Source organism: Pan paniscus, chromosome 21, assembly GCF_029289425.2.
Source record: "Pan paniscus chromosome 21, NHGRI_mPanPan1-v2.0_pri, whole genome shotgun sequence".
Classification (NCBI taxonomy): Eukaryota; Metazoa; Chordata; class Mammalia; order Primates; family Hominidae; genus Pan; species Pan paniscus.
In genome coordinates this window covers 63,080,959-63,101,041 of record NC_073270.2, presented here as the reverse complement: position 1 = coordinate 63,101,041, position 20,083 = coordinate 63,080,959, and the positions used below count along the sequence as shown (strand labels likewise).

General features: G+C 38.5%; 1 protein-coding gene and 1 long non-coding RNA gene across 4 annotated transcripts in view; one reads left to right on the top strand and one right to left on the bottom strand.

Annotated features, from left to right (window-relative positions):
- The window catches only part of LOC117977142 (uncharacterized), a 7,741-nt gene extending 1,487 nt beyond the window's left edge, over positions 1-6,254 (top strand). The window contains exon 3 of the long non-coding RNA XR_004668117.3: positions 160-6,254. This is a non-coding gene — a long non-coding RNA (uncharacterized LOC117977142). The remainder of the gene's footprint in view (positions 1-159) is intronic.
- SPO11 (SPO11 initiator of meiotic double strand breaks) lies at positions 5,868-20,083 on the bottom strand. Of its 3 annotated transcripts, none has more exons than XM_003806159.5 (13): positions 19,888-20,083; positions 17,927-18,040; positions 16,593-16,681; positions 16,116-16,182; positions 15,774-15,882; positions 15,035-15,121; positions 14,416-14,452; positions 13,964-14,073; positions 11,490-11,589; positions 10,839-10,876; positions 9,687-9,763; positions 7,027-7,138; positions 5,868-6,526 (listed from the first exon to the last, which is right to left on the bottom strand). In XM_003806159.5, exons 1-13 carry the CDS (start codon positions 20,016-20,018, stop codon positions 6,407-6,409), a joined length of 1,191 nt encoding a protein of 396 aa, XP_003806207.1. In that variant the 5' UTR covers positions 20,019-20,083; the 3' UTR covers positions 5,868-6,406. The 3 variants fall into 3 exon arrangements, with proteins under 3 accessions (XP_003806207.1, XP_003806208.1, XP_054960859.1); XM_055104884.1 differs by having other exon boundaries at positions 5,869-6,526; positions 13,964-14,067; positions 19,888-20,037; XM_003806160.4 differs by lacking the exon at positions 17,927-18,040.

The window sequence follows — 20,083 nt, the reverse complement described above, 5'->3', positions numbered from 1 at the left end:
CTAAGATGCAGCCAAGACTGAGAACCTCTAGTCTAGATGATGATGGTAATAATAGCTCTTTTGAGCATCACCCTATGCTAAACGCTTTAAATGCTCCATCTCCTGTAGTTTCCAGACCAGCCCTAAAAGATAGGTATTGCGATTATCTCCATTTTATAGATATGGAAAGTGAAGCTGACAGAGGATGTTGTGTCTGGAATTGGTGGGTTCTTGGTCTTACTGACTTCAAAAATGAAGCCGCGGAGCCTCACGGTGAGTGTTACAGTTCTTAAAGGCAGCGCATCCAGAGTTTGTTCCTTCTGATGTTAAAATGTGTTCGGAGTTTCTTCCTTCTAGTGGTTTGTGGCCTCGCTGGCTCAGGAGTGAAGCTGCAGACCTTCGCAGTGACTGTTACAGCTCTTAAGGCGGCGCGTCTGGAGTTGTTCCTTCCTCCCGGTGGGCTCGTGGTCTCGCTGGCTTCAAGAGTAAAGCTGCAGACCTTCGCAGTGAGTGTTACAGCTCATAAAGACAGTGTGGTCCCACAGAGTGAGTAGTAGCAAGATTTATTACAAAGAGCAAAAGAACAAACCTCCCACACTGTGGAAAGTGCCCCGAGCAGATTGCCACTGCTAGCTCCGGCAGCCTGCTTTTATTCTCTTATCTGGCCCCACCCACATCCTGCTGATTGGTAGAGCCCAGTGGTCTGTTTTGACAGGTCGCTGATTGGTGCCTTTACAATCCCTGAGCTAGACACAAAGGTTCTCCAAGGCCCCACCAGAGTAGCCAGATACAGATTGTCCTTTGGTGCATTTACAAACCCTGAGCTAGACACAGGGTGCTGATTGGTGTGTTTACAAACCTTGAGCTAGATACAGAGTGCTGATTGGTGTATTTACAATCCCTGAGCTAGACATAAAGATTCTCCAAGGCCCCACCAGAGTAGCTAGATACAGAGTGTGGATTGGTGCATTTACAATCCCTGAGCTAGACATAAAGGTTCTCCACCTCCCCACCAGACTCAGGAGCCCAGCTGGCTTCACCCAGTGGATCCCGCACCGGGGCTGCAGGTGGAGCTGCCCGCCAGTCCCGCGCCGTGCGCTTGCACTCCTCAGCCCTTGGGTGGTCCATGGGACTGGGCGCCGTGGAGCAGAGGATGGCACTCGCGTCGGGGAGGCTCGGGCAGCACAGGAGCCCATGGAGGGGGTGGGAGGCTCAGGCATGGCGGGCTGCAGGTCCCGAGCCCTGCCCTGCGGGAAGGCAGCTAAGGCCCGGTGAGAAATCGAGCGCAGCGCTGGTGGGCTGGCACTGCTGAGGGACCCAGTACACCCTCCGCAGCCGCTGGCCCGGGTGCCAAGCCCCTCATTGCCCGGGGCCAGCAGGGCCGGCCGGCTGCTCCGAGTGCGGGGCCCGCCAAGCCCACGCCCACCCGGAACTCCAGCTAGCCCGCAAGCGCCGCGCGCAGCCCCGGTTCCCGCTCGCGCCTCTGCCTCCACCCCTCCCTGCAAGCTGAGGGAGCGGGCTTCGGCCTTGGCCAGCCCAGAAACGGGGTCCCACAGTGCAGCGGTGGGCTGAAGGGCTCCTCAAGTGCCGCCAAAGTGGGAGCCCAGGCAGAGGAGGCCCCGAGAGCGAGCGAGGGCTGTGAGGATTGCCAGCACGCTGTCACCTCTCAATGTGACTTACCAGAGCTCACACAACTGATACACAGTAGGTCCATGATGTCTGTCCTGTGCCTGACCCTCCTACCAGCAAAGCTTCGGACTCATCTCTGAGAAGTGCTTCAACTACATTTTCTTATCCTTCTTCAATGGAACTCCTCTTACTATCCTTTCCTTTAAACTCTCAAAAGCCCTCCCAAAGCTCTCTCAGGGTTTCGAGGCATATTCTGCCTCATTAAATAGTGTATTTGTCTTGTCTAGATTCCTAGATTTAAAACTTGTATCTACTTCCATATATATGCTTTGCAGCACCAAGCAGAGTATCTTACATGTGTTCGTTATTAATACTTGTTGCATTTTATGTTTCAATGCCCAATGTATCTTCCAGAAGCCTCTATTATGATACAGATTCCTCTATAATCCTGGTTATTCAGCATGCTCTATAAACTCTTCCCGCTGTTTAGGATTATGTAGTTGACAAACTGCTTTTGCATATACCATCAGTGGAACCACTGAGGAGCAGTATGCTCGCCCAAATATTATAGCTGATATTCCAAGACTCTTGTTACATGAATAATCTCATTTAATCCTCACCATGACCCTACCAAGTCATTATTATTGTTGTTATGCCCATTTTATGGTTGATGAAACTGAGATCAGGTTGTAACTAGTCCCAGCCATAGAGGCAAGGAGTAGAGGTAGAATTGGAATGCAAGCAGCCTGCCCCAAAACCTAACTCTACACTTCCACAGGTGGCAGATTATGCTGATTTATGTTTTCCCTCCTAGAAACAAAAAGGGAGAGCGGTATTTTATTTTATTTTTTTTTGAGATGGACTCTCGCCCTGTCGCCCAGGCTGGAGTGAGTGCAGTGGCGCGATCTCGGCTCGGTGTAACCTCTGCCTCTAGGGCTCAAGCAATTATCCTGCCTCAGCCTCTCCAGTAACTGGGATTACGGGTGCACACCACCATGCCTGGCTAATTTTTGTATCTTTCGTAGAGACGGGGTTTCACTATGTTGGTCAGGCTGGTCTTGAACTCCTGACCTTGTGATCCGCCCACCTTGGCCTCCCAAAGTGCTGGGATTACAGGCGTGAGCTACCGTGCTCTGCGAGATCAGTAAAATTTTATCCCTGGGTATGATTGTATGATTGTTGAGCCATACAATATAGGTGGAAAATAATTAAACAATAGAAAAATAATTAAATTTTGGTAGTGACTGTCATTCAAACTGGTACTTTTCTGCCATTTTTACACAGGGAATATTTATGAATAAGTACAGTTTCTATTAATTGCTAGGTGAATAGAAACTGAACATGCCTATATTCTTAGCATGTTACTTTTCATTTTGAATTTTTAATAAAAGAGATGTAATATGTTGGCTTAAAGTTTTGTGAATAGCTTGGTTGCAAAGAAGCACACATTAAGTGTAGCTTTACAGGGAATTGGGGCATCCAAAGCTGATTAACAAGGCGGATTCCTGTTGAGTGTATCACACAGAAACCCTCTTGGTTTTCCCCAAACTCTTTTGTTATGACTCAAGACTCTTTCACCCCATTCCTTAAGACAATGACTTGAAAACATTTCAAAGAAATTTCCACCCAAAATAGTGGAAGGAGTTGAGAGAATAATGAGCGTTTGCCAGCAGAGGGCGACCTTGGCTTGTTTCTACAGGATTGTTTCCTTGGGATACCTATCTGAGTAACAGTGAACAGAAGTTCATTTAGCAAACAGAAGTGCACGTTTCTCAATATTTCACTACAAAAACATTTCATTGAAAATCTTTTAATGTACATGTATATATATCTTAGAGAGTCTGTTCTTTTCAGCACCACTGAACAGATTATCTACATCAAACTAGCAGCTCAACTGAGACACTCAGTAAGGAAGTCATAGATGGAAACCCTGGAGGGTTTTCCTTATTTTTATAAAGTGCACTATGGTTTTTCTTCCCTATGAACTCATAACTTCTGAAATCACTTAGTATCACCAATTATTATAATCAAATTTCTCAGAAAACGGGGGATACTACAAGCAACTTTTAGTTTGTTAGGGTCATTATGAACCCTTAAGGGAAAACTAAGAGTCTCTGAGCACCTTTTTGTTGTACTAGTTTTTGTTGTTACTGTTGTTTGAAACAAGGTCTCACTCTGTCACCCAGGCCTGAGTGCAGTGGTGCAATCATAGCTCACTGAAGCATTGAACTCCTGGTTTCAAGTGATCCTTCCACCTCAACCTCCCTAGTAGATGAGCCTATGGACATGTGCCACCATAACCAACTAATTTTTAAAAATTGAGATGGGAGTCCCATTATTTTGCTCAGGCTGGTCTTGAACTCCTGGGTTCAAGCAATCCTCCTCCTGCCTCAGTCTCCCAAAGCTCTGGGATTACAGGTGTGAGCCACCGTGCCCAGCCTTGTTGTATTAGTTTTTATACATTTTAATTATAAAGATTCCAATCTAATGTTTTCTTGATTAAAATTATGGAAATATCCAAATTAGATACAGTAGATGATGGTAGATGAGATTATTGTTATCAGTTACCATTTTAAATGCTAAGTATTATGGTAATCCTTTTTAGAAAGAAATCTTTAGAATTAGAATTCTAGATGGTTCCCAAATAGCTACTAGCATTAATTTTTCATTTTCATCTAATAAAGATAGGTAGTAACGTCAAACTATAGTGTATTTTGCTCTTTCCATTTTCATTTCCCAAATAATTGAAAATTATTTTAAGTAAATTTGCAATAATAAACTTGAGATGACTTAATTATCCAAACTGGAGGTATCTGTCTTTTTCAAATTTATTTTTAAATTTGAATGACTATCGTAGATTTGTCACTCCTTCCCATTTTGATAGTATATCCTAAGCCAGATGTGTCGTGGGTTAAACATATTTTTAAGTTAGTAATTTCTTCCTTTACAAAGCATACCAAAGTTCAGTGACACTGTTACACGTTAAAGGAGTAAGGATGGTATAAATTCAGAGGAAATTTTTTCTTATTTATAAAAATGTTTTTAGAATTTTTGATAGTCTCATGAGTAAGTTAAATTAACAGCATACCAGAATGTTCCCAAAATGAAATGTGTGGTTCCTATGTGACCAGGGAATATAACATATTTGTTAATTGTAGATATGGTATCGGGGGATCTTGATTTGACACTAGCCAACAATAAGACTTGCAGACCTTTCCATGCAGTGAGGACACAGACCACACGTGAAGTACTTTACCTGTACTAGCGCCATGGTACCCACACTTTCTGGTTTGAAGTCCCAGCTCCACTGCTTATTAGTTATGTGTCCTTGGGAAAATTATTTAACCTTTCTGTACCTTTGTTTTCTCACCTGTAAAATGGGGGTGATTTTTTAAAAGTACCTAGCTCATGAGGTTTCTGTGAAGATGCAATGAGTTATTGTTTACAAAGTACCTACAAAAATACCTAGCACATAGTAAGTGCTATGTATGTATTTTCCTTTATTATTATATTACCTTCTTCAATCCTTACTACATACAACCTCTTGGGCAGGCCCAGCCTCACAGGTGTACCACCTGTGCAGTCACCCAGGACCCCAGGCTAAGAAGGGCCTGTGCTTGGTTTAATTCTCTGCTGCTATCATCTTGAAATTCTTAATAAAAAGGGATCCCACATTTACATTTTGCATTGAGACCCACATTTTCTTGAGGTAGGTAGTATTATTGTCCCCTGGTATTATTGTGGCTTTGGACAAATAGCATCCTCAGTGTTCTCACCTGAAAACTATGGTGTAGTTACCCAGTAATTACAAGGTCCTTGGGGGAATTAAATGAGATACTGAATCAGCAGTGATTGGCACATGTAAGTTCTCAGAAATGGTATATATTATTATTATTGTTATCATTTCTCTTTATAAAATAGCTAACCTAATATTTCCGTGCTTCTATAAATTCTTATTCTTGCTTGCAAGCACAAGAAACTTTCAGTGCAGTTAAAGGTTTACTGAAAGTACAGAATAAAATCATAAAACTCATCTCTGGCAAAATTAAGATAGGTTTATGGAGGGAAAAGGTCACATATTTACTGTTGGAGAAGTACCTTATTAAAATCTGAGGCTTCTGTAGATCTTAAAACTGAAGAAGTTTTTTGTTCTATAGACAGACTAGAGAAGCACTCAAGACCTTCGAGAAACTTTTCAAATAAATAATATTATCAATAAAAATTAGGCTCAATACAAAATAAAGCAAAACACTGAAGACTACATCAATCCAAATATTTATTCATACTGAATTTTACTAATGTAACAAATGAATTAATGGAGTAAGACCCCTAAAGTATAAAGGCAAAGGAAAATGTAAGAAGAAACTACTGGACACCACAATTCATTTGCAACATCTCAAATTCAGATCATTATGATTTTTGTTACCAGGAAGATACTTTATGCGTTAACATTAGTTGTATCGTAGAAGGTAAATAAAGTGTTTTGTAGACTTTGATGACATGTATAAAATATTATTTTTTCAAAAATAATTTAAGGGTCAAAATAACATATTCTTTTATAATTTGCTTTAGAAGATAGGACAGAAATCTGTCTCTATAGAGGCAAGAATAAGGCCCTGTAAAGAAAATTGGAGTACAGCATTTGTTTTGACAAAAAAAATATAATTAACGGAAAGTTATTTTATTTCACCTTTACAGAATTAAGAATATAATATATGTTCTTTCCACAATAGTATTTGCCAATCAAAACAAAACTAATGAAAAGCCTCTGGCAATCAGAAGTTCTTCTGATTTATTTTTATATCCATCCTCCAAATTTTAATTTGTTAGGTAAGTACACTCTGGAAAGATAATCTGATGAGAGGAAAGTCAAAGCTTGAATTTCTGCCTTCATTTTAGAGTCTGCCATTATTTCCATCTGTCAATAAAAGTAAAATATACTCATACCAGAGTTCTTAGTTGCATTTCTGTCAATTCAACAAACTAGTAATCTAGAATTGCTTTATTCTCCAAAACCAGGGACAATAGTCTTAAGGGTCAGCCAGAATATTCCAGAGCTGCTACAGCTAAAAATATCTGGAGTGAGAGTACTCTGTATGCTGTCTTCAATAATTAGGGATAGTCTGAAATCTTTATGATTTCTTCTTCCTTTTTTTAATCCCACAAACTATGATACAGCCATCAAGAATGTGTATATAACCATGATAAGGATACAAACAGGCCAGCTCCATTCACTGATCTCATCTATTAGCATTCATATGACTCAATTTCAACAACTATTTACTGCCAAACAACACTTATGTTAGTCGTGTCATATAAAATTTCAAGAGGGATATTTTCAAAATACGATGTGAATAGCCACTACTAAAGTAAAAGACAATTAAACATGCAACATTTGAGTTGTAAAAGGAAACATACTTCTTTTCTCCAAAATGGTTGGCAGGTAACATAAGGTCTCCTCAGGATACTGTCAAGTTTCATTTGGTCCCTTTTTGTCAGTGGAATCAAACTATCTTTAGGTACATTTAATCTGGAAAAAAGTAGGTGAAAAGAATCAGTAAAAAAGTGTTTCTGTAACTTGAATGTCATGTATTTTGCCTGTATTTATGGTACTACTTCAAGAAACTCAGAAATAAGAAAATTAGTACAGATCTACCTCTTACATCCAGGATTGAAGGGATCTGTCATGTCTTAGACCAGCAAGTTTTCAAGTTCATAGTGGAAGTTTGTGTTTCCACAGTAAGATTCTAAAGTTTTTGTTTTCCTTCATGTCACACTCGTGGGATGATGACAGGATGACAGGAAGACCGATATTGGTTATTAAACAAATGCCAATAGCACTACCATCAGGTATATAGATACCAGGGCAGCTTAATAATGTACATTAAGCCTCTCAGAGCTTCACACTCTTCTGGCAGTGAGATCCAATATGCATGGCCAACGGCTGAGATTCACTGAGGGACTTTAGGTTCCATTGAGTATTTAATTCTTCATAATTCATTTGAAGATTCTGGGCCATGGAAGTTAGTGTCTCACTTTTATCACTTTACACACACGCACACTCTTTTTTATCACTTTACACACACACAAACACATTCTTACCTATCTAGTTTTAAATTTGAAAAACGTGGAATATAACTTTATCATGGTATGTGTTTTAAAAATAGAGCATGAGAGGTCCTGGATTTATGGTGTGGACTACCTTTTGAAGTCACAAATCCTAGATTTCCCAGGAGAGTCTTTTTCAATGTGTCCATAATTATGACCATTTGCCAGGGGCAATTCTTGGATGGGGGTGACAATTTGATTGAAAGGGAGGCCTAGAGGATTTCCCTTGCAGCCTGGCTTCTGCAGCTACCATAGTGTTTTTCCTTTGATCGTATATTCATTTGGAGTGGCTTTTTAGTGCACTGATAGAATTTATGAGATGCAGCTAGAGTTTCTTGAAGCCATTCACCTTACTAATTATCAGATCATATGTCTTGAATTTGTGTTAAAATTGTTTTTATACAAACAGATCACCCCCAAGGGATTCTGACCATGACACACATACACTAAATTGAACATGTTAATCCAGTGGAGTGTGAATATTCAAAAATAAAAAATGAAATGTTTCCTCTTGGACCCTCATTTTATAGGAAGTGGCTGATCACTCAAAACCTGTTCACATTCCATATTTAGGAAATAAGCAACTGTTATCAAGGATTGCTCACCACTTAAAGAAATCCAATAAACATGTTTAAATTCATTCTTACTGACCAATTACAACAATAAAACATTTTAAAATATCACATTAGCAGAGGTGAAAAAAAATGTTAATGCCATAAGCTGAGGGACAGGTGGACTCTTACTCTTCAGAGAAAGCAAGAAACTTAATCTATCCAGACAACAGTCAAACCCTGATTATGGGGATCCTCTTTGACCCACCAGTTCTTCTGGGAATTCAGCCTAAGGGACTAATTAAGGATGTGCGTAGAGATTTAGTTACAAGAGACTCCATCAAAGCATGACCTATCAGAATAGAGATTTGGAAACCACTTAAATGGCTATGAGGGAATGGCTGAATAAACACTAGCACATCTAGAGTTAAAACTCAGCAACAAAAGATGCTAAAATAAGAAATGTACTTTATTGACATGGAAAAGTGATCACATTATGTTGTTGTGTTTTAAAAAAAGCAGATTATAAAATAACAGTATGATCTCAGTTTTGTGAAAAAGTTATGGCTATGCACAGAAAAAAAATCTACAAAGGTAAGGCTGCTGATCTGTAGGTGATATTTAACTTGTTGCTTAATATTTTTTTCTATAATGAACATATATAATAAACTTGCCAAACTTGAAGTTCCCAAATTTTAATACTCTTAAAATGATATTTTTCTTTTGAAGTTAAAAATTTAAATCTATGACAAAATTGATTCATATGGCAAATGATGTTGTCAACACTTACAATTTAATTGGATTTACTGTATTGTACTTTTTTTTTTTTTGGAGACAGAGTCAAGCTCTATCACCCAGGCTGGAGTGCAGTGGCGCGATCGTGGCTCACTGCAACTGCCGTCTCCCAGGTTCAAGCAATTCTTGGGCCTCAGCCTTCCTGGTAGCTGGGATTACAGGCATACACCACCACCACACCCAGCTAATGTTTGCATTTTTAGTAGAGACAGGGTTTTGTCATGTTGCCCTGGCTGGTCTCAAACTCCTGGCCTCAAGTGATCCGCCCACCTTGGCCTCCCAAAGTGCTGGGATTACAGGCGTCAGCCACCACGTGCCCGGCCTACAATGTATTGTACTTTTAAGTATAAAAAGTGTATAAAATGTCTTAACCATAAAAGTAAAACAAAAAGTTTTAGCTAGCTGAAAATGTAACACATTAACCAAATTCATGTGTTAAATATTTTAGTAGTTGAAACAGAAACATTAATGAATTTAATTCATAATTATATAATCATAAGTCATCATGGACAATATAAATAAAAAACATTAAGAGCTTTCCCTTGTAGTGACTTTTTAGGCTTATTGTTACATATGACAATGAACTGTCATTTTAAATATCCTAGTTCTGCTATACTATCTAACCTTTTAAGATCAGAAGGGAGAAGACCAAGCCATCTAATAGCTGGAACTGTGAGATGATGAGCTTCAAAAGACATAGACTAAAATAAAGAACAAAAGTATATTAGGTGAGGCTAAATTGTAGAAAACTAGCATTCTTGTTTTTCAGTCAAATTTTTCACTTACTAAGAAGGACAAGTACTAAAGCTGGCTTCACATGCCCAGAGCCCACAGAAGTAAGAAAACCATCAGGGGCTATGCTAAGCTGGACTTTTAGTGAAGGTGTTAAAACTTCTCTGGGTTAAGTGCGGTGGCTCATGCTTGTAATCCCAGTACTTTGGGAGACCAAGGTGGGAGGATGGCTTGAGCTCAAAAGTCCAAGGTTGCAGTGAGCTGTCACTGCACCACCGCACTCCAGCCTGGATGACAGAGTGAGACCCTGTCTCAAAACAGCAACAAAACAACAACCACAACTTCTATATAGTGTTTCTGTATTAATTTTCTAAAGCAAACTATAAATGAAGCCCTCTGACCTACATTTCTTATTGTTCATGATTCCCCATCTTACACCCTGCTCCACCATCCTTTTCATCTGCTATAAATTTCACCATGCATCAGAATGCTTGGAGGATCCCACCCCTAGAGATTTTGGCTCAGTAGTTCTGGATGGGGACTGAGATTTGCATTTCTAAGAATCTTCCAGATGATGCTGATGCTCCTGGCTTAGGACCACACTGTGAGACCACTGGTATATGGTAATTGTAGACACTGGTGGTGACATTTATTGTTTCCATTTCTCCTTATGGTGGGAGAAAAGGGATTAGAAAAGTCAGAATTCAAGGCTCTATATAATATTTCGAGTATATTTGGTGATCAGACAGCGTTGTTGTTACCCCAGAGCCCCACAGTTCCTTCAGTATGCCAAGAGAGTGCAGGATAATAATGCCGCTTGCCCACAGCTAATCCCACTCTGTCATCTGTGTTTGCACTGGTCATACTGGGAGCTGGAGTCACAGCCACCGACACACAGATTGCTCCTAGAATAGGATACTAGGCCCTCAGGTACACTTTGGGCGCTCTCAGCCTACTTGGGGGTGATTAATAAATGCAGAAATCACTTCAATGAATATAAAATGTCTAAATAATAAAAAAGGAAAACTGCTTTTCTATACTTACCATAGATCCATACTTATAGATGCACATTATTTCTATGCCTGTTAAAAGAAAGTTAACTATAAAATTAGTCTCCTTACATATTACAGGTTAATTTGTACTCTCGAATTTTATCTATCCATAATTTTAATTTTGTGGACATCACCAGTGAAAAATTTATCATTCTCAGTTTAATATGACAAAGTAACGATAAATTGTGTCAAATAATTATAGACCTAATTTTAATGTAATCGTTTTCTTTTAAAATGTTTCATAAAAGTGTCCTGAGAGTAGAAAACACAACTACAGGCTGGGCACGGTGGTTCCTGCCTGTAATCCCAGCACTTTGGGAGGCCGAGGTGGGCAGATTACCTGAGGTCAGGAGTTCGAGACCAGCCTGGCCAACATGGTAAAACCCCATCTCTACTAAAAATATAAAAAATTAGCCAGGCATGGTGGCATGTGCCTATAGTTCCAGCTACTCAGGAGGCTGAGGCAGGAGAATCACTTGAACCCAGGAGGTGGAGGTTGCAGTGAGCCAAGATCGTGCCATTGCACTCCTGGGTGACAGAGCAGGACTCAATCTCAAAAAGAAAAAAAAAAAAAAGAAGAAAACACAACAACAAATATGATTTAGTTATGACTATTGTTGTAAATAGTCCAGTGATAAATTACCATGTGGATCAGCATCTACAAGAGTGAAAACAGGAATATGAAACGTATCCCACAGTTTCTTGACTAAAAGTCTTGTGTTTAGATCAGGAACTCCCTTTCCCTAAAAGCAAGATGAAAATTAAGAATTTTAACTTTAGTAGAATAAAATGGTTACAACTATACTCTTATTAATAATTTAAAAGTTAGGCTGGATGCAGTGGTTCACGCCTGTAATCCCAGCACGTTGGGAGGCCAAGGTAGGGGGATCACCTGAGGTCAGGAATTTGAGACCAGTCTGGCCAACGTGGTGAAACCCCGTCTCTACTAAAAATACAAAATTAGCCAGGTGTGGTGGTACACGCCTGTAATCCCAGGTACTCGGGAGGCTGAGGCAGGAGAATCACTTGAACCTAGGAGGCGGAAGTTGCAATGAGCCGAAATCATGCCATTGCACTCCAGCCTGGGCAAAAAGAGTGAAACTCCACCTCAAAATAATAATAATAATAATAGTAATAGTAACAATAAATTATAGGTTATGCTCATACAACGGTTAGTACTCTGCATGTGGCCACAGCAACCCTGGTTCATATCTGAGTCACAGCACCAAAAAAAAAAGGTTACATCTTCCTACCTTGGATTTCAGGTGCTGAAAGACTGGTGTTGACTGTGAAAAAAAATGTACATTATATACAAACAGAGTGAAGGACTGGGAATTATGCCAGTCCTAGGAAATGGTCCTAAGGAAATATTTCAGCAAAAACAGAAATAATAAACATCCTACATATTTAAAGATGCTCACTGAAGTGTTATTTAAAATGGCACAAACTAATATAAATAGCCAAAATATCTAACAACAGGGATGTGGAGAGGCAGCATAGTACAGTGGTGATCTGCAGCAGTTGCGGGGCTAGGCAGCCTGAGCTCGCATCTCAGCTCTGCTACTTCTTAGCAGCATGAACTTGAATGAGTAACAAAACCACTCTGTGGTTTGGTGCTCTGTAACAACATATGAGATTATTATAGGAATTAAATTATTTAATAATCATAAAGCACTTAGAAGAGTACCTGGCTTAAATTTAGGGTTTAATAAAACTTAAATGGTGGGATAATATTATGAAGTCATTAAAATAATAATTATGTAGAAAAGTAAATTGAAGAGTGTTACAACAATGTTAGAGAAAAGCAGAAAACCAAATGAAACAGAGAGCAGAGGAAGAGCGCAGAGTAGCCCTAGAGATTCAGAATGGGCTTCGGGTCACAGCTCCGAGTTTGAATTCCCTCTCTGCCCATCATCAGTGGTGTGATGTTGGGCAAGTTTCTTAGTCTCTTTAGGCCATGGCTTTATCTATAAAATCAGCATAAATATGCCTATCACACCAAGTGATGGTATTATAGCAACATGGATTTCAACTATTCAAATCCAGTCCTGGTTTTGAATAGCCATAGAGACGTGGTAAAATACCTTCCTGCATTCCAGTACCCCATTATTAAAGTGACGATGATGTTAGTACCTACCTCCTAAGGCCATTGAGAGCCTATACAAGTTGACATGTGATAAACACCAGTAAATGTGAACTCTTACTATGTCAAGTGCTTAGCAGGGGTCCTAGCTCATCGTGAGTATTTAGTGTATTTTCATAATGTTCTTTGGGAAAAATAATAGCACATGAACACAGTAGAGGAGTCAAACAGGGTTAAAGGACCTGGTGAAAAATGGCTCTTCCTAATATGGCCCTCGAGTCCCAGCCTCTTCTTGAGAGGCATTTGCGAGAGATGTTTATGGAGGCAGTGAGGAGCGCTGCCCTGGAGAGGAGGCGGAATGGAGTCTTAGAAGGGCTGACCAGTTCCACAGAGGCATCCAGATTTGGAGTAGAAGTATCAGACAAAACCAAAAGTTTTTGAACTGGCAAGGAGGGAAATGACAAGTCTGGTGTGGCAGGGATGAGAGATAATTGAAGTCAGGGGCCTGTCTGGAGGCTACCAGGTGGTTGTCTTGTGTAAGAATGAAAGGGGAAGGATTAAGGAGAAAGGGCTGAAATGAAAGAGATTCCCAAGGCCAATTCAAAAGGACTTGGTGACCATGGGATGTGAGGAGTAAGTCAAACTGACTCTGACGTGTGGACCTCATTGCAGTGTCTGCACTGATAGCCACAGGACAAGTGGCAGGAACACTCAGCTTTTCAAGGAAGAAAGCTTTTGAGTGTGGTTTTAGAAACATGAACTTATCAAGGTTACAGTGCTCTATGATCATGCCATGGTACTTCGACCTGGGCAACAGAGCGAGACCCTGTCTCTATTAAAAAAAAAATGAACTTGAGGTGATAGCCAGCTTTGAGGATGTTTAAATAAACACATTGGAAATTCCCGTTCTATGATCCCAAAGGATGCATTATATTGAAAACAGGACATTGTGTAGATAATATTGTAAATCCTCTTACCAATCACCATAACAGTATACATTAGTCTTGGAATTGTAGTAAAGTTAGATAATATACCGTAATCATGATGCAAGGAGACAATTTGTTGCAAAAGTTGTCATCTAGGAGCCGCTGAAATGTTGCATCTTTTTCTACAATTAATACAAACTTTGCATCTGTAACTAAATCTGTGAAGTTAAGGCTGATAAATTGAAAGCAAGAGTATTTCAATTTAATCACCAACTAAATTAAGGTGCCATATAGATAATTCAAAAGCAGCTGTAGATAGAACATTTTAGTTTGTACCTTCAAACATATAAACACATCTATTCATATATTCAGATATCTGTCTCTTCCACTAGATGGCGAGCTCCTAAAAGAGTCCTAAAGAAGGGACCATGGTGTGTTCATCTTGACTGCTACAGGGCCTAACTTGTTCCTTACACATTATGAAGGCTTGGCTTACCAAAGGAATTAATGAATGAATGAACATTCCAAAAGTTTAAATAGTTTTCCCACTTAAAGGATACTCCGAATTCCTTGAATATTCGATGGCACAGCAACAGCCTTTTAAAAAAAAAGTTTTTATCTTACATAAAAAGCAAAATAACCACATTTTTAGTTTATCACAAAGCCCTCTGTTTTTATTTTTCTTTGACCATACCAGTCATCAGAGACTTCTTCCTCTGTTAAAAAATAGTAGAAAACAGCTTTACCCCTCAGTAAGAAAACCGGCACATGACTCACAGCAATTCTCCCAACAGGGGTACTAAGTTTAGTACTGTGGGCTCTCTTTGTATCAAAGCCCAGCAAATAGTTTAGTATTAAAAATATTACTTTCAGAACCAGAAAATTTTATGAAGATTACTAAATAACATGCTAAAATGACCAAGCCACACTTTATCTGAAAATAATAGTGCATTTTTAAGAGTTATATTTGTATGTTTATTTCAATCTGACATTTGACAATTAGCATAATTTGAAACTATGTAATGTACAGTTCTGTAAAGCATATTCCTATCCATCTTTCAGTTTTATTTTGAAATCTTAAGCTCTAGGTTACATAATAAAGCAAGAAATAAAATTATGCTTCAAAACTGAAGGAGCTAGAAGAGTTAAAGCTGTGAAAACTTCAATGATGCTTCTTACCGTTGCACCACAGGTACAATTCACTTTGGTGCCATCTTCCTCGATATATCTTAAGTTGCCAGCAATTAAACCTTTTGATGTAGATAACTGCAAAAAATAATAGACATATTTGAAACCTGCTTCACGAATATGTTTTATGCTACTAAGTCACTCCTTGTGTTCATCTGCTAAATTACTGGCATTTTCACTTGGATTGAAATTTAAGAGATGAAAGAGAAAATATGTAAGGGATTTAGGAATTAAAAATATTTGGTAATTCATCAGTTTGGTCCATTCACCCAAAGGAATATATTGAGAATCTATTACTTAAATTTATAGTGTGAAAAATGCAAGCATCAAATAATAGCAAAAGAAGACTATATTATGTTTTAAAATTATGTTTTGTCTGGGCGCGGTGGCTCACGCCTGTAATCCTAGAACTTTGGGAGGCCGAGGCAGGCGGATCACGAGGTCAGGAGATCGAGACCATCCTGGCTAACACAGTGAAACCTAGTCCCTACTAACAATACAAAAAATTAGCCGGGCGTGGTGGCAGGCGCCTGTAGTCCCAGCTACTTGGGAGGCTGAGGCAGGAGAATGGCATGAACCCAGGAGGCAGAGCTTGCAGTGAGTTGAGATCGCGCCACTGCACTCCAGCCTAGGCGACAGAGCAAGACTCCGTCTCAAAAAAAAAAAAAAATTATGTTTTATACAAACATTTTGTTTTAAAATAAAATGTTTTGTATTAGGTACTACTTACTATATGTAGACTCCTCCTTGACACTTTTAACATGCAAGAAATGTCATTGATAATATTGTCGACGACAGTCTGGTTACCAAAGAGTTGACTGTCAGTGTAATATATGTCCCTATGAAAATTTAAAATACATATTTTTAATTAACCATATTCTCTTTGAATATGACAAGTATTACAGTGTTAATTGAAGAAAGCTTTAACTGGATGAAAACACAACATATAAAGAAAGTAAATTATGAGCTATAGTTTAGTCTTATGTAACTTTTCAAAGCATATAATAAAAGTTAATCCAACTATTTCTCACATTACATTTTGAAGAGTAATTTACTAGAACAATATATTTACCTTTTGGTTGCATAAGTGTTGCTCTGTACTAATTTATAAATCATGGACAATATTTTAAGGATTAGAGCTGGAAAATAAAATTCAACAAACAAGTTACTCATCATTTCTCTTACTGATTCAAAAGATACTGCTATCAAGGATTTTAACTTAATTTTAGTTAACATTTAAAAAATTATCTTTCCAAAATGGGAGGGTTAAGTACAGAACAATTACCTGCAGAATCAGTTAAAATTAATTGCTCTATGGACAGCAAAACTGAGAGGATAATTATGCACTGAACCATATACCTTGAAAAATGTTTATGTTGATAACCTACTTCCATAGTTATTGACAATGAAAAATTCTAGAAATTTATTTTATGTATGAAAGTGATCTATTAAAAACAGGTAAAATTATTTAACTAGGAACAAATAAAATTGAGAAGATAACAAAATTTATTTATCCTTTATTACCAAAAGCTAAGAACAATTAACTTACCAAATTTTTGAGCTGATTTTGGTGAATCACTTTTGATCTTTCTGGTGGTGCAATGGGATACCATCTGAAGACCCACAGAATCTTCAAACCTGTCATTTTGTTTAAAGCAAAGGAATAAAGTGAAAAAGACAACTTCTAAACACCAAACAATATATACTTATGGTCTTCGGCACATCATTTAAAACCCACATTTCTTCTCAATTTAAGCACTAAAGCTTTAGGATCAACTGGTTTGAGAGCATAGATCATTCCAGGTGATAACTAGGAAATTAGGTTTGTGACATACAGAGGCACTAAGATAAACCATTTAACATAAATGAGCTAACACCTTTGATTAGGGGGTGTGGGGGTGTGTTTGTGTGTGTGTGCATACTTTTTTACTGGGAAGATTTTTAGTGTATGTAAAATGTTTTCAAATATTTCACAATTAGTACTTTACTCATTTTAATAACCTACTCATTTAATAATTTTACTCAATTTAATAAGCTTTGAAATGTTTCATTTCTGATTTACCTGCAAAATTACATTACATAAAATAACAATTTTATTAGGTTGTTAAGTTGAACTGCCAAGCTTCCCCTAAAGGTGGCAGAAGGCACCAGGTGGATATGTCAGGTGTAAGCTGCTTCAAAGCTAGATAAAATCCATCTTTCAAAACATGACTGAAAAGTATACAGCTTATATTACTTATATAGATCATAAAACAACAGTGATGAAGGAGACTCAAAATTCCTTTCATTTTGTTTCTGTATCTCTTAAAAAATATGAGAGGCTGGAAAAAACCTGTATAACTAGGTTCAAGAATTCTGATAAAGCTGTTTGCTGATTTTACCCTTTTTGGACACATGATTTAGCAGGGGCAGAAGATCTGTCAGGAGAAAGCCTTAAATGTGCTCTATGTTCAGGATACTTTTATTTTGGTCTGGTATCAGGATTGGTTATACTTCCCCTGAGCAAGTGGTTTGCTTTTGTGGCATATGTGAGAATTGCACCCATGACATCTCCCCCTCTGACTGCTAGAAAGCTTAGCTCCAAGTATGGTGCCTATTCTTAGCAAAATTATGAGACTTTATCACATGCATTTGGAATTCTAACCTCTTCTGGTGCTCCATTCTGTTGGTGCTAGTATTGTTTTCCTTTGCCTCATCTTTCACACCTACTTCTAGTTTACATAACCTCTCAGTATGGTATGTATTTTGTGAACTTCCTAAATCCTTTTTTTTGGGCAAGGTAAAGGCAATAAAATGAAAAAAATATGACCAGAACTCTAACTCAAATAATTTGAATAATAACATAGATATTGCATTTAAAAAATGAAAATGCAAAATGCCCACTTTATGTTTTCCCAGCTTGATCTGTTGTCTATCGTGAATGCAGGTGCTTCATTTCTTGCCAAGCTTGTGATTATGTCTTGGATAATATTTTCTATAGATGCAAGAACCTCAGAACTGAAACAATAAACACAGCATGATTCCATCTTAATCATAAATTTTGACTTTATAATATGTAAGATTTTCCCAGATCAATACTAAAGTAACTTTTTATTTTATTCTTTTTTAAGACTAGGTAATTGGGGTGGGGTTTTAAAAAAAGACAAAAAAAAAAGACTAGGTAATCCATGTCAATAATTATCTCTCCCATTAAACCTTTACTACTGCATTAAAACAACTGTATTTACAAATAAATTTCATTTGCTTGTAATTTTACTTCTCAAGCAATTACCAATGAAGGTCTCCCTTTTACATTAATGACTAAATTTACAACTGTATTTTTATCTACACTTCATATTAACCTACTGTAATCTAGCTGAACTTGAATACAAACTAGACTTGACATACTACTGATATATGTTTTAATTAAAAAGTGATACAATATTGGCTTTGAATTTCTTTCCCAAAAATGCAATGCAAAAATTTCAAAAGAAACACCTTTTGTGGTCGCACATTACCCTAGTTGATCTCATGCCTTAAAATCGGCTCTTTTGAAATTTAGCGATACAAAAAGGAAAACGTTTAATCACTACCCTGGAAAGAATAAATTGTGAGTTCTGCAACAAACGGTTGACTTGGCAGCTATTACGCCACTCTACAGCAAAATGCGAAGACTAAGCCCAGTTTTCTGTCAGCTGACTGTTAATTTCACAAGCCATCAGCTTCAAAAAATGTTGTTCTGTTATAAACACCATTAGCTTATTGTCTAGGAAGAGAAATAAAATGCACTCTAGAAAACGGGCAAAATGTTGAGAGTTTTAATTTCCACAGGAACTTCAGAGTTTTTACTGAAAACCTGTGTTTCAGAAAATGAATTTTAAAACATTTAATCTATTCTAATATTGGGAGGTAAAAACTGACCCAAATACTCATTTTTCCTAGTTTGGAGAAAAAAAGTGTTGCAGGATAATACTGTAACCAACTTTAAGATCCAATCAGATTCGTCTACATCTGCGATATTAACAAGGGACTTGCCACTCTCCTTTTCCCTCACTCTCCCAAGTTCTCCCTCAAAATAAATTCTTTTGTAAAAATTGGTTTGCTTGTAGGTTTTTCAGATTTTTTGGTGGTTGGTTGGGGCTTAAAAATAAAAGGCTGAAAAACTTTGCTGAGCAATCAACCAAGAAAGCAAGTCGAGGAAACAAAATAAAGTATTTTTAAGTGAAAATGGTCAATAAAGTAGTCATGTTTTCTGTGGTTAATTCTAACATGGATAGCTGGAGGGTTCCTGTAATTGATTTTAAATAAATCATTTAAAATATGTACATTCTCTCCACTTGCAAAACAATTAAACATGTTGTCTTATTATAAACCACTTAAAATGTGTTGATGTCCTTGTTAATTCTGAGAAAACCATTCGCTTACTGAGAGAAGACATACAACTCATTTTCTTTCTAAAAAAAAACCAAAAAATAAAAAACGAAAAAAACCCTTAAAGTTTAACCTAAAATTTTATCCCAAAAAACGTTTAAAAAATACAAAGCTAACTGTACCCCAAACTCCCCAACCTATAAGGATCTTACGAAACCTTCCAACCCAGCTGCAGGGAGCCTCTGGAACGTTCTAGAAGGGGAACATCCTAGAAGCCACAGAAGGGGGGCTGCCACCTGGCTTTCTTTTTTGAGTTCAAAATAAGGGTTCAAAGCAGGTCGCGGGTACTCAGGAAGGCTCTTTTTGGGGGTTCCTGGCTGGCCCGCCAAGGGGTGCCTCCTCAGCCTCAACACTAGGAGGCAGCCCGGGGCCAGGAAGAGCGCCCGACTTTTCTACAGAGTGGCTGCGTCGCGCCTCGGCACCAGCTCCTGTACCTCGAGGCCAGGCGGCTTCCCCCACTTGGGGGCTCCCTGCCACCTCTCCTCAGGGCAGCCAGCAGGGACTCCCTGTGTCGGTCCAAAACCTCGAAGAACGAGGCCTCGGGCCCCATAGGTGCAAAGGCCATGAGCGCAGACGGCTGCCAGAAGCTCCAGAAGCCCCTGTCCTAGGCTGCGCCCTTGGGGCGTGGCT